At 52.7% G+C, this 12,263-nt stretch overlaps 1 protein-coding gene across 4 annotated transcripts in view; it reads right to left on the reverse strand.

The window, feature by feature from the left end:
- Positions 1 to 12,263, reverse strand: part of LOC116941729 (collagen alpha-1(XII) chain-like) — a 109,909-nt gene that overhangs the window by 50,907 nt on the left and 46,739 nt on the right. For all 4 annotated transcript variants that reach the window (XM_032953088.2, XM_032953087.2, XM_032953085.2 and 1 more), the window contains exons 27-32: positions 9,695 to 9,736; positions 7,763 to 7,885; positions 3,561 to 3,710; positions 2,768 to 2,884; positions 1,254 to 1,400; positions 445 to 519 (exon numbers count right to left, since the gene is read on the reverse strand). In XM_032953088.2, the coding sequence (XP_032808979.2) occupies positions 445 to 519; positions 1,254 to 1,400; positions 2,768 to 2,884; positions 3,561 to 3,710; positions 7,763 to 7,885; positions 9,695 to 9,736 (654 nt within the window). The remainder of the gene's footprint in view (positions 1 to 444; positions 520 to 1,253; positions 1,401 to 2,767; positions 2,885 to 3,560; positions 3,711 to 7,762; positions 7,886 to 9,694; positions 9,737 to 12,263) is intronic.

Consider the following 12,263-nt stretch of genomic DNA (forward strand, 5'->3'; position numbering starts at 1 on the left):
AAAGGCTGACACGGTACACGAGGGGGTGGGTGGCCTGTACCACACCCGACCACCTTTGTCTCCCCAGTGCCACGGTTTACACCCCGCACCAGGTACTAATTTGTGGCTGAGTCGATCTAGGGGAGGCCCAGGACTGGTTCAGATAATCGTCACTAGTCTTGGCCACGAGAGAGAATCGAACTCGGGTCGCTGGGTTTACAGCACAGCGCGCTAACCACTACACTACCGCTCCCCACCCATATAAATGCACACACACACACGCGCATAGAGAATATTTATGAATGCATATATACATATAATGAGCCTGTATAAATGCTTTAACAGTGAGCTGCAATCTGGGTTTTTGGGGTTTGTAACGCAACGCACTTTACCGCTCGCCACCGCGAGGGCACGCACACACACATGCACGCATGCACGAACGCGTACGCACGAACGCAGGATCACCTTCGCGAGGCTGCGGGGCGGTGGTGGGAGGAGCCCCGATGGGCGTCGTGTAGGGAGCCTCGGTCACCACGGAGCCTGGAACATCACAAACACAAAGCAATAGCAACAATCATAATCATCGTAACATTGTCAACTTGCAATGCGCCGCCGCCATCGCAGTGTTCACTCACTCGTGTAGCGAGAGGACAACTCAGAGGTGTGAAGGAAAAGACAAGCAAGGAAGCAGCCACGCGGTGAGCCGGTGCCAATGATTGTCCACCAAGCTCTGCAGTCCTCTATATATGAAGGTGTTATTGACCCATTACATGTGGGAGGAAACCGGAGCACACGGAGAAAACCCATGCATGCAAGGGGGAAACACTCTATCCCATGCAGAGAGAACAGGTGGAGTCCATATTTTTGCCATGCCACCTTCTCCTGGCAAGCCAGCGTACAGCGTCTCCTCGATGCCCACCGGTAGGAAAAGAGTTTCACAACCATCTGTGCAGTGATCCACCAACTCTTACTGCCGCCTCCACAGTGCTGGATCGCAGGCCACTTGTGTGCCACCAGCGCCCGGCAACGTGAGGAGCAATCATGGATCACGTGATGCGGCCCATCATGGGCCTGTATCGAGTGGGTAGCACTAACGTGAGCTGGCGCAGCCCTGGTGGTGCTACCTGTGGTGCTGCTGGTGACGCTGCTAGTGGTGATAGCGGTGGTGATAGTGGTGGTAGTAGTGGTGGTGGTGGTGATGGCGGTGCTCGTGTTGGCAGTGCGGCACTGTTGCTGGTGCCTGCGCCGCATGTGAGCCTTGCCGCGCCACTCACGTGTCCGCTGCGTGACGTTGACGGCTGGGCCCTCCGCCTCCCGCACCTGCGCGTGGACGCTGACGCGGTACTCGGTGCCGGGCAGCAGCTCGTAGTAGCAGTGCGTGTTCACGCTGGAGGACAGCGTCACGTCCTGCTGGGGACCGCCTGGGGCCAGCAGCAACACCCAACAACTCAAGTCCACTCGACCCCGCACTTACACAACTCAACGCCACTCTACCTCGCACAATACACATCTCAACTCCACTCTACCCCGCACCATACACAAGAGCATTATTGATGCTCATGCCCCGTTGAAGGGCCGGCAGGGGCAATGGTGGACGTTACATTTTTCTGTTGAACACGTTGGCTTTCGCGACCAATATCATCCATAATATAGATATTTTTACGCGATCTAACTCAAAATACCTATATTATGGACTACACATTTCTATGGCGGGGGCAAGCCTCTCTATATGATAACAGCTGTTAAATTCCTTACAAAGCTGCACACATTTCGTCGACGCTCATACCGGCGACAGTTTGATTTGGCTGGCTGTGTCGAGTGGTGGAGGGTTGAGACACAAATTTGGCCAGATCAAAATGCGACCTAACCCAGATAAATAATTATTTTATGTAGTGTGGTTTAGAGTAGTTTAATGGACGGCACGGTGGTGGTGGTGCAGTGGCAACACTTGTGCCTCAGAGCAAGAAGGACCTCGGTTCAATTGCAGACGATGGTGATTTAATAAAGTTGTGTCGCTTGTCCAATGATTCTTAATACATTTATTGGGTTAGGCTCTGTAATAACCTGGCCAAATTTGTGTTGTGTAACTCTGCGATACCAAACACAGCGAAACCAATTAAACTATCACTAGTGCAGGCTTTTATTTAATGTGCTAATTATCATTGTTGCAGCTGTCCATGATCACTGCATGTGGCGGTAAGAATTGTTCTCGTGAGCGTGACCATTTAAGTTGATTGGTCATGCCAGGTAGTGGAGGGTTACACGACCACCACGTGGCCCAGCCCAAAATCATCCATTACGAATCCTGACACTGGCTGTGCTCGTCCGACCGATGTCTGTGACCACGGCGCCCACAAATCATCTCTGGCACCACCGCTGAGAGAGCTGTGCAGGAGACAGCGGTGAATGATGCGAGGCTCGTGGCCCCAAGGGGCCTGAGAGGCCGGAGACCGCCCCCAAGGATATTTTCTCAAGTGGCCGAGCCAAGGTGGGGGGCGGCGGCCACGTGATGTGGTGATGCCGCCTCCCCCCGACCCCCATACCCCTTGAGACCAAACAAATTTGAATTGATATTTTACCAGAGCAAATACATATGAAGTTTTATTTTCATATTAATGCAGGGCCCTATTTTAAAAGCTCGTGCTCTGACTCAAGAAGAGCTATTCGGGCCACACGCACACAGGGCTGTTATCGAGTTGTTTTGTTGGTTGTGCTCGTGCACCACTGCCAACACGGCGACAGCGTTGGCAGCATCACCAAGTAATTCGTTTAGGGTGCGAGGTGTCACCTAGAACCTCCTGCAGCACGACGCGGTAGGCAGTGGCGTCGCGCTGGGGCTGCCACTCGACGCAGAACCCCGTTGCTCTCACATCGAACACGAAGAGGTGGTTGATGCCCAGGTGCCCTGCGAGAAAGAGGCGGGGACAGAGACGCGTGGCACGCCAGTGATGCCCGGCAGGCACAACGTGGAGACTCGAAGCAACGGAGTGGCACCTTACGACGAACCTGGATTCGACTCCTGCCACGGATTGCCTAACATCGGTCCCGCACCTCCCCTCGGGAGTAAACAGCCCGGCGCGTTACGAACCACGCAATCCGAGTTTAATTCCCGCTCAGGGAGATTCGGCATTAAATGAGTACCCGATGTGTGGTGTGAAAACATCATCACTGACGAGAAAAAGGTGGCCGGGCATGGTGCTGGCCACCGACCCCTTCATGTGCTGTGCCGGCCTTCATAGGCGCTATTCGCGAACAGCACTCAGGGCCCCCATGGGCTGGGTGGTCAGATGAAGGAAGTCGAAAGCGATTTCCTGCTCAATGAGCATGGACGGAGCGATACTCATCTCCTGCTGATAGCCCCGAGGCAGTGGCCAGTGGCAGACATTCCTCACTCTTATGGTGGAAGTGCGCATGTGTGGGCTCGTGCGTACGTGTGGGCTCGTGCGTGTACGAGCCCACGTGTGTTCTCGTGCGTACGTGTGTTCTCGTGCGTACGTGTGGGCTCGTGCGTACGTGTGGGCTCGTGCGTACGTGCACTTGCCCGTATGTGTGTGCTCTCGTGCGTGCGTGCGTGCCCCTACGTGTGCGTGCGAGCCCCGTGAGTCCGACGCTCTCGCCCGCGCTGTAGGTGGCGTGCACATGGGCACTGTACTCCGTGCCGGCGCGCAGGCCCTGCAGCAGCACCGAGCTGACGCCCGCTCCCACCAACAGCGGCTTCTCCTCGCCTCCCGCTGCGCACGCACGCGCGCGAGTGTGTGCGTGTGTTTGTGCGTGTGAGTGTGCGTGTGTTTGTGTGTACGTGCACGAGTGTGCATGTGTTTGGGTGTATGTGTACAAAGTGTGCGTGTGAGTGTGTTTGTGTGTATGTGTGCAAGTGAGTGTGCATGTGAGTGTGTACGTGTGCGAGTGTGCGTGTGTTTGTGTGTACGTGTGCAAGTGAGTGTGCGTGAGTGTGCGTGTGTCAGCATGTGTGTGTAAGGGACACAGACATGTATGGGGAATAAGGGTAGGGATGCGTTCCACGATGTTTCCTGCTGCTAATCGTCACACAAACGACGCGTTGGCGTCCCACCGAGGCAGGGAGCCAACGCAACGGCAAGACCACCGCAGGACGACCACGGCGGAGCCCAGGGTGGTGGAGCCCAGGGTGGTGGAGCCCACGGTGGTGGAGCCTCGACATCGAGCACGGCCACAGGGGGGCTCAACTGTTATAAACCTGGCCGAGATTATTTCTGTTTGCTTATGAACGCATTCCACCTGGATAATCCCTTGAGATGGAACATCTCGTTTGCAAAGGTGCCCAGGGTGTTGATTGCCAGTCTCCTCCTTATCACTATTCTATCGCTACTACCACCATGGTTACTATTCCCGAGAACTTCACTCCTCTAGCAGGCACTGACTACTTCGTCTCATCCACATTGTGTTCAACCACCACAAGACACAAAAACAGACTAACTCACCCACCCACTGACCACGCTGTACTTCTCTTTCTGCTTCTTCCCTTGCACTGATTCATTTCGGAATTTCTTCCAATAATCGTCCCTTTTCCCCAACCTCAAGTAAAGTATTCACTCATATATTTATATTTAAACTGTGACAGTGCTGTTTGTTTCGAGGTGCTTGACGTTTTTGGTAACTAGGTTCTGTGCTCATCAACTGTATTAAAAAAAAAGTATTCTGAAACAAGCGTCATGACTGCCACAGCACCGGGAGGGCACAAGCGAAGGAGCAAACCCACTCGGCGTGATTCACATGAGGTCACGGGGTTAGAGGGGGCGCTCTGCTGGAGTGACCTGCACCTGCGGACGGCCAAGACCAGCGGGGAGGGGAAGGGAGCAGTGGGGGAGCCGCGACCGGAAAACTGTTAATGGCTCCTCCGAGTTGATCTGAGTTACGTTCCTAAAGACGCCAGAATGAAAAGTGATCACTCCTCCCAGGTGCTCGCTCTAAGCGCTTGGTGAACCGGCGCTCACGGTACTGCCTAGTGACGATGCGCCCACCCAGGCTTCTGGGCTCACCCATCGTTCACTCCGCGTTTCTGGCCCGCGTGCCCAAGCTCGAGAGTGTGTGCAGAGAAACGAGTGGAGGCGGGAGATGGAAATAGGGGCACATGGACCGAGGAACGGGCTGGAGCGGTAGAGGCCGCATTGCCCAGAACGCAGAGCGGGCCGGCGTGAGACGCATCGTGGCCGGCAGGGACGACGGCCCATCAGCGAGACGTCGTGGAATGGCAGCTCATGGAGAAGACACACTGGAGATGACGGCCATCGTGGAGATGCAGAGATGTGGTGGGCTCATGTACAGGAGCGATATGGATTGTGGTATCGCAGGACTGTGAGGGATGGGGATATCGTGGGCAGACCTTCATCCCGCGGTGGATAGACCATGGCTCACAATGATGTTGATGAATGTTTAGATGTCACTTGCCGCGAATGTTTCAAGAGATCCTGACTAAACTGATGAGACACTGAATTTCAAAACTGGTCCATAGTTTGGCCTGTGTTTCACCAATGCTGCATAGGTCCGTGTAGCTGTGGGCTGTGTAAAATAATACTTTTATATATTTAAGTGGAGGAACATATATGGGAAGGAGGCGAATATTTTTCAGAAATTAGCAAATCTCCAGGCTGGTTCTACACTGATACTGACAGTGCACGTGTGGGGGTTGTGTGTGTGCGCGTGTGTCTCGCGCGGGGATTTTACGTGTGTGTGTCTGTATGGCGGGAGAGCATGCGTCCGTGTGTGCTGTTTCTACTGTGTGTGCATGCATGCGGGTCCTATGTATGTGCATACTTGCACGTGTGTGCATGTGTATGTATGTGTATGCGTGGGTGTCCGTGCGCTCGCACATGCGTGCAAAAGATGCGATGCGGAGCACTGGCCCTCTGCGAGTAACCCGACTCCTGTTCTGGACTCGCACCGGAACTCCCATCGTGCGGCAAAAATCGGTCATGAGCCGGCACGGCAGTCTCCGAGATGAAGAACCTCACCCCAGCGCGGAGTGGGCCGGGGGGTCACGGCTCATCTAGTCCTCCTCGCTGCTCAAGAGGGGGGGGGGGGGAGAGCGCCTGCTTCCCTGCCCCCCATTCCCGCCCCTCAACATGAATTCTCACGAGGAGACGCGAGGGGAAGAGAAAGGGGCAGCCCTCCAATCGCTCACTCATTCAACTGCTGGTAGAGCTGCCTGCACTAGAGGCACCCATAGAGAACCCCCTTCCGGAGGGTGCTTGGTCTACTCTTCCACGGTGACCCCAACGTAGGTGTCCTGCCGACTGACTTAAAGTCGTGAACCCTTTATTCTGCTCGATGGACAGAGCTCACGGTGGGGGGGGGGGGGGGGGGGTAGAGTTAAGAAGCTTGTGCCAATATTTAAACTACTGTGCTGAGAGATGGAATCAACCCAGCCACCCTCTGGATTAGGGCCACAACTACCGCGCCACTGGGAACTATCTGCTGTCAGGAGCCGGCAATGGTGCCGATGGAAAGTGGGTCAGGGCGGCGCTGCTGCAGCACGGGGGATGTCCCACGCCTCGCGGCCGCGCGGGGACTATGGGGGGGGGAGGGAGGGGGGAAGAGAATATCAGCGGTGCGCCCGCGGAGTGACCTCCGCTGACGTCAGGGGGAAACTATGAGCGGTGATTATAATGAGCGCGTCGAGTCGTGAATGAGATCATGACACAGAGAGGGAGGGGGGGCGGTCGAGCCAAGTGCCGTAGCCGGGAACACTGGTCCCACGTTCACGCTTTAAACGCCGTTGCTGAGCGTAGGCCCAAAGGGCCACGTTAAGCGGCCAGCAACAAACAGCACTTTTACTGGAACAGATGACAGTGTAACACAGTTTGAGCAAGGTTATTGGAGAAAGAGAGGAGCTGTGGCAAGGAGAAGTAGGAAGATAAGTGAGGTGGCCTGCAATGCGGTGAGTGAGTGGGTGAGTGAGATAGTGGGTGAGTGAGAGAGTGAGTGTGTGAGTGGGTGAGTGAGTGAGAGAGTGAGTGTATGAGTGCGTGAGTGAGTGTGTGAGTGAGTGAGTGGGTGAGTGGGTGAGTGAGTGGGTCAGTGAGAGAGTGAGTGAGTGGGTGAGTGAGTGAGAGAGTGAGTGAGAGAGTGAGTGTGTGAGTGAGTGAGTGGGTGAGTGAGAGAGTGAGTGTGTTGTTGTGACCTACAGTGTGGTGACTGAACAGTAGATTCTCGCTAACACCACTATAGTGCTAAAGAAGTTCAACATACATACATACTAGATTGAAAACTAATCTCTTTAGAACCGAATCGTGTTTAGTTTGTTGTCCTTCCCCTGCACCTCCGATAACCACGGTTGGCTCCGTACGGTGTGAATGAAGTTCAAGTTCAACATATATATACATACACACATACATACGCTTGCACGCAGAGTGCATCACTGTGTGGCTGGTGCTTATCATTGGCACTGCTAATTCCATACAATACAGGAACATGTGTGGAGCATACGTGTGCATGTTTCACACGTGTCTCTCCTACCTGCGACTGGCTGCACCACTTCTCTCTGGGTGCAATAAACACGCCCACGCTGTCTGCCCAGCGCCTTCAGAAGGCGTCGCATTAATACGCCGTTGTATTAGTCTGCACTGTTTTCTATTGTACTCTTGGCGACCCTGAGCCAATGTTCGAAAATCCACACTCCTATGACGACAGGCAATGGGTGCTGCTGTGAGTTTAGTAGAAATTCCACATTCCTATGGCAGAAGCAATCCCTCCACGGGCGCCGGGCCCTGCAGTGAGTGCAGCATGCGTATGCGGTGCTGCGTACCAGAGGGACGGTACACGACGCGGAATCCCAGCACGGAGGAGTCTTCAGGGACTTCCCACGAGAGACGGAACCGGTCGTATGACTCCTCGGACACGTGCAGGTTACTGGGAGCCGCCAGGCCGCCTGCAAACACACAAAGACAAAGGTCCCCCGTGTCGCCTTTGACAGACTGGTGGGGTACAGTGAGGGAAAAAAAGTATTTGATCTCCTGCTGATTTTGTACGTTTGCCCACTGACAAAGAAATGATCAGCCTATAATTTTAATGGTAGGCTTATTTGAAAAGTGAGAGACAAAATAACAACAAGAAAATCCAGAAAAACGCATGTCAAAAATGTTAAAAATTGATTTGCATTTTAATGAGGGTAATAAGTATTTGACCCCCTCTCAATCAGAAAGATTTCTGGCTCCCAGGTGTGTTTTATACAGGTAACGAGCCGAGATCAGGAGCACACTCATAAAGGGAGTGCTCCTAATCTCAGCTTGTTACCTGTATAAAAGACACCTGTCCACAGAAGCAATCAATCAATCAAATTCCAAACTCTCCACCATGGCCAAGACCAAAGAGCTCTCCAAGGATGTCAGGGGCAAGATTGTAGACCTACACAAGGCTGTAATGGGCTACAAGACCATTGCCAAGCAGCTTGGTGAGAAGGTAACAACAGTTGGTGCGATTATTCGCAAATGGAAGAAACACAAAATAACTGTCAATCTCCCTCGGCCTGGGGCTCCATGCAATTTCTCACCTCGTGGAGTTGCAATGATCATAAGAACGGTGAGGAATCAGCCCAGAACTACACGGGAGGATCTTGTCAATGATCTCAAGGCAGCTGGGACCATAGTCACCAAGAAAACAATTGGTAACACACTACGCCGTGAAGGACTGAAATCCTGCAGCGCCCGCAAGGTCCCCCTGCTCAAGAAAGCACATATACATGCCCGTCTGAAGTTTGCCAATGAACATTTGAATGTTTCAGAGGACAACTGGGTGAAAGTGTTGTGGTCAGATGAGACCAAAATGGAGCTCTTTGGCATCAACTCAACTCGCCGTGTTTGGAAGAGGAGGAGGAATGTTGCCTATGACCCCAAGAACACCATCCCCACCGTCAAACATGGAGGTGGAAACATTATCCTTTGGGAGTGTTTTTCTGCTAAGGGGACAGAACAACTTCACCGCATCAAAGGGACGATGGACGGGGCCATGTACCGTCAAATCTTTGGTGAGAACCTCCTTCCCTCAGCCAGGGCATTGAAATGGGTCGTGGATGGGTATTCCAGCATGACAATGACCCAAAACACACGGCCAAGGCAACAAAGGAGTGGCTCAAGAAGAAGAACATTAAGGTCCTGGAGTGGCCTAGCCAGTCTCCAGACCTTAATCCATAGAAAATCTGTGGAGGGAGCTGAAGGTTCGAGTTGCCAAACGTCAGCCTCGAAACCTTAATGACTTGGAGAAGATCTGCAAAGAGGTGTGGGACAAAATCCCTCCTGAGATGTGTGCAAACCTGGTGGCCAACTACAAGAAACCTCTGACCTCTGTGATTGCCAACAAGGGTTTTGCCACCAAGTACTAAGTCGTGTTTTGCAGAGGGGTTAAATACTTATTTCCCTCATTAAAATGCAAATCAATTTATAACATTTTTGACGTGCGTTTTTCTGGATTTTTTTGTTGCTATTCTGTCTCTCACTGTTCAAATAAACCTTCCATTAAAATTATAGACTGATCATTTCTTTGTCAGTGGGCAAACGTACAAAATCAGCAGGGGATCAAATACTTTTTTCCCTCACTGTAAGTGCTGTTAACGAGCACCTGTTAAAGCCGGGAATTGTGACCCCACCTTCCACCTCCCCCCCGAGCAACCCAGCGACCGACCTACCCGATGATGAGCTAACGTCGATTCTTTACTTAGCGAGGTGGAACGAGGAGGGCTTGCCTGTGGGGATCTTTGGCGTGGCTGCAGCGGCTCCTCGCGCAACTGCCAATGACAAAGTGCAAGAGGCTTGGTTACTGCTGCCACTCAACAATGCGACCAGCGCTGTGCCGCGCAGCCCGTGTCCCGGCTCCTACAACCATAGTTTTATTAGACTTCCTTAATTAGCAAAACAAATATTTGAAAGTTACAGCTAAGCGGCTCTTTATGCTGGTGACATCACCACAACGTCACTGCCAAGCCCTTGAAGAGTTTTAATTGTACGTTGACGCAGTCTCCGGACGGGGCGCCTGAAAGTCAATGTAAGGCTTTTTTTTCTCACCAATGTGGTTACAAGCATAAGAATCGCAAAGATTTTTGGGTTAGGCCACGTAATGGTTTACTCAAATTTATGTCATAAGAACCTCCACCACCTGACACAGCCAAACAAACTAACGTGCCGCATGTACAGGCTTCACATGCTTGTGTACACAGGAGGCAATTACATTTATTTGGCGACATCGGATGGTGGAGGGGATTAACGACATATTTATCCAGATCACCACATGGCCCAATCCGAAAATTTAAATTAAAAATCCTAATATTTTCTGCAAAAACCTGCCAGTTGAGAGGTTTTTTGCTAGGTTTTTTATTATTTTCCCCGCATCCACGCAAGCACGGGAACACGCACGGACGCACGCGGTATATTTACTCAATGCGTGCGCCGACTCCAAACCCGTCACATTCCGGCGCTGCACCGCAAGCAGGTGGCCTGCAAGTAATTAGCGCGGCGTATTTGCACTGAGGCTGCGGCGCCAGCGACGGGCGTTTGTCTTGGCCGAGACACGTCACGCGTTCCGCTCCCGGCACCTCGGACCGCTGCCAACGTCAGGAAATGCCAGCAAAGCCGCGACAAATTGCCAAATCATAATGCCGAATCCTATCTCCGAATGTGAATCCTAACGCCGAATCCTATCGGCCTCTGCGCTGCGAGAACCCCCACCCTACCCAACCACCGTGTCCTTCCTCCTGCACACAATTCCACGAGAGGCTAAATTATACTTGAGTTTTGTGACTCTGGGCCGATGATCGTGGATGTCACCGTCTCGGCTAAGGAACATTGGCCGTGTCACTCATCTGGCTGAGGAGGCATTGAGGAAGCTTGGATTTCTTGTCCATGGCAATGCCTATGTCTTTAACTTAGAGAAATTATCACAGCTGCTGCTGCTGTCACATCTGGGGTGGAGTCTCCAGTCCCTGCCTCACTGCTGCACCCAAAAGGGTTCAGAGTGCAGCAGCAGTCGGGTCCAAATTTGACAAATTAGAAAAAAAATTCAAATGGAATCGCACACAGCAGCAACATCGCCCCCTCTTGTCAAACTACTACAGAATCTGAAACACAACAGTGCCTTCAGGACGATAGCCTTGCGCCTTTGGAATTAATTCCAAATGTACTAAATCATCATTATTAATCGATGGTGCAGACATCCGTGCCTACCTCTGAGTGCCCCTGAAACGGAGCAATCGTAACCTGCTCCTGTGCTCGTGGTGTCACAGGGGATCAATCTCTAACAAACTATTCTCCACGTCGGTGGTAGACTGAGACGTGGCACGTGATTAGTAGCCACGGCCATGACTCGCGGCATATTGGATGCGGTGTGCCAGGTGCGGGTATAGTCTCCACATCACTAGTTAGACTGGAGGCAGCACGCGGCGAGTCGGTTCTCAGTAAACGCTAAACACGTTATGTTTGTTGCTCTGGACATTTCTGTTCAGCGACATCGGTTCAAGCGAGCCTAACTCTACCAATGACCCACTGAAGGTGTGACTCGGTGCAGAGTTTTGCTTCAGTTGAACCAATGCTGCTTAAACAATTCATTTCCAGAAGGCCGTGCGGCCGATGGATTGTGTGAAAGATGAAGGTGAATCGCCTGCTTGTTGACTCTGTCTTTAGGCAGGGAAGTTCTCTCAGCTGCAAAGATCAACCCATATCCCCCGCCCCCCACACAGCCGCCCACGCCCCCCACCTCCACACTCCGCTTGCCGTGGAGACGTTTTTCCAAAAGTGGGACAGAAGGCAGCCTCACGTGATTCGACACAAGCAAGGGAACATCTGGCACTCGTGAAAGGGAGGCTTCTTCATTCAGTTGCAACCCCACATGGCAGTGGTTGGGCCATGGAAAAACCCGTCACGCCATACGAACGTGGAATGTTCAATACGCGATGCCTATTTGGGAAGCATAACATTTTGATGTGAACCTCGACAAATCCTCAGCTCACCCACAGCTACTATCACCCACAGCCCCGCTCACCCATAGCCCCGCTGCCCACCCATAGCCCCAATGCTCACCCATAGCTCCACTCACCCACGCACATGAGGCTTCATTGTGATTTTGACGGTGGCACAGCAATGTTACCAGAACCCTGACAATTCCCCAGTGTGAGGTCGACAATAGTGCTTGTACAGGGGTGGTTGTGGTGGGGATGGTGGTGGTGGGAATGGTTAGTGGTGCTGGTAGTGGTGGTGGGGATGGTGAGTGGTGGTGGGGATGGTTAGTGGTGCTGGTAGTGGTGGTGGGGATGGTGAGTGGTG

This window comes from Petromyzon marinus, chromosome 12 (genome assembly GCF_048934315.1).
Source record: "Petromyzon marinus isolate PM22_M1 ecotype Great Lakes invasive population chromosome 12, UKy_Petmar_22M1.pri1.0, whole genome shotgun sequence".
In the NCBI taxonomy this organism is placed as follows: Eukaryota; Metazoa; Chordata; class Hyperoartia; order Petromyzontiformes; family Petromyzontidae; genus Petromyzon; species Petromyzon marinus.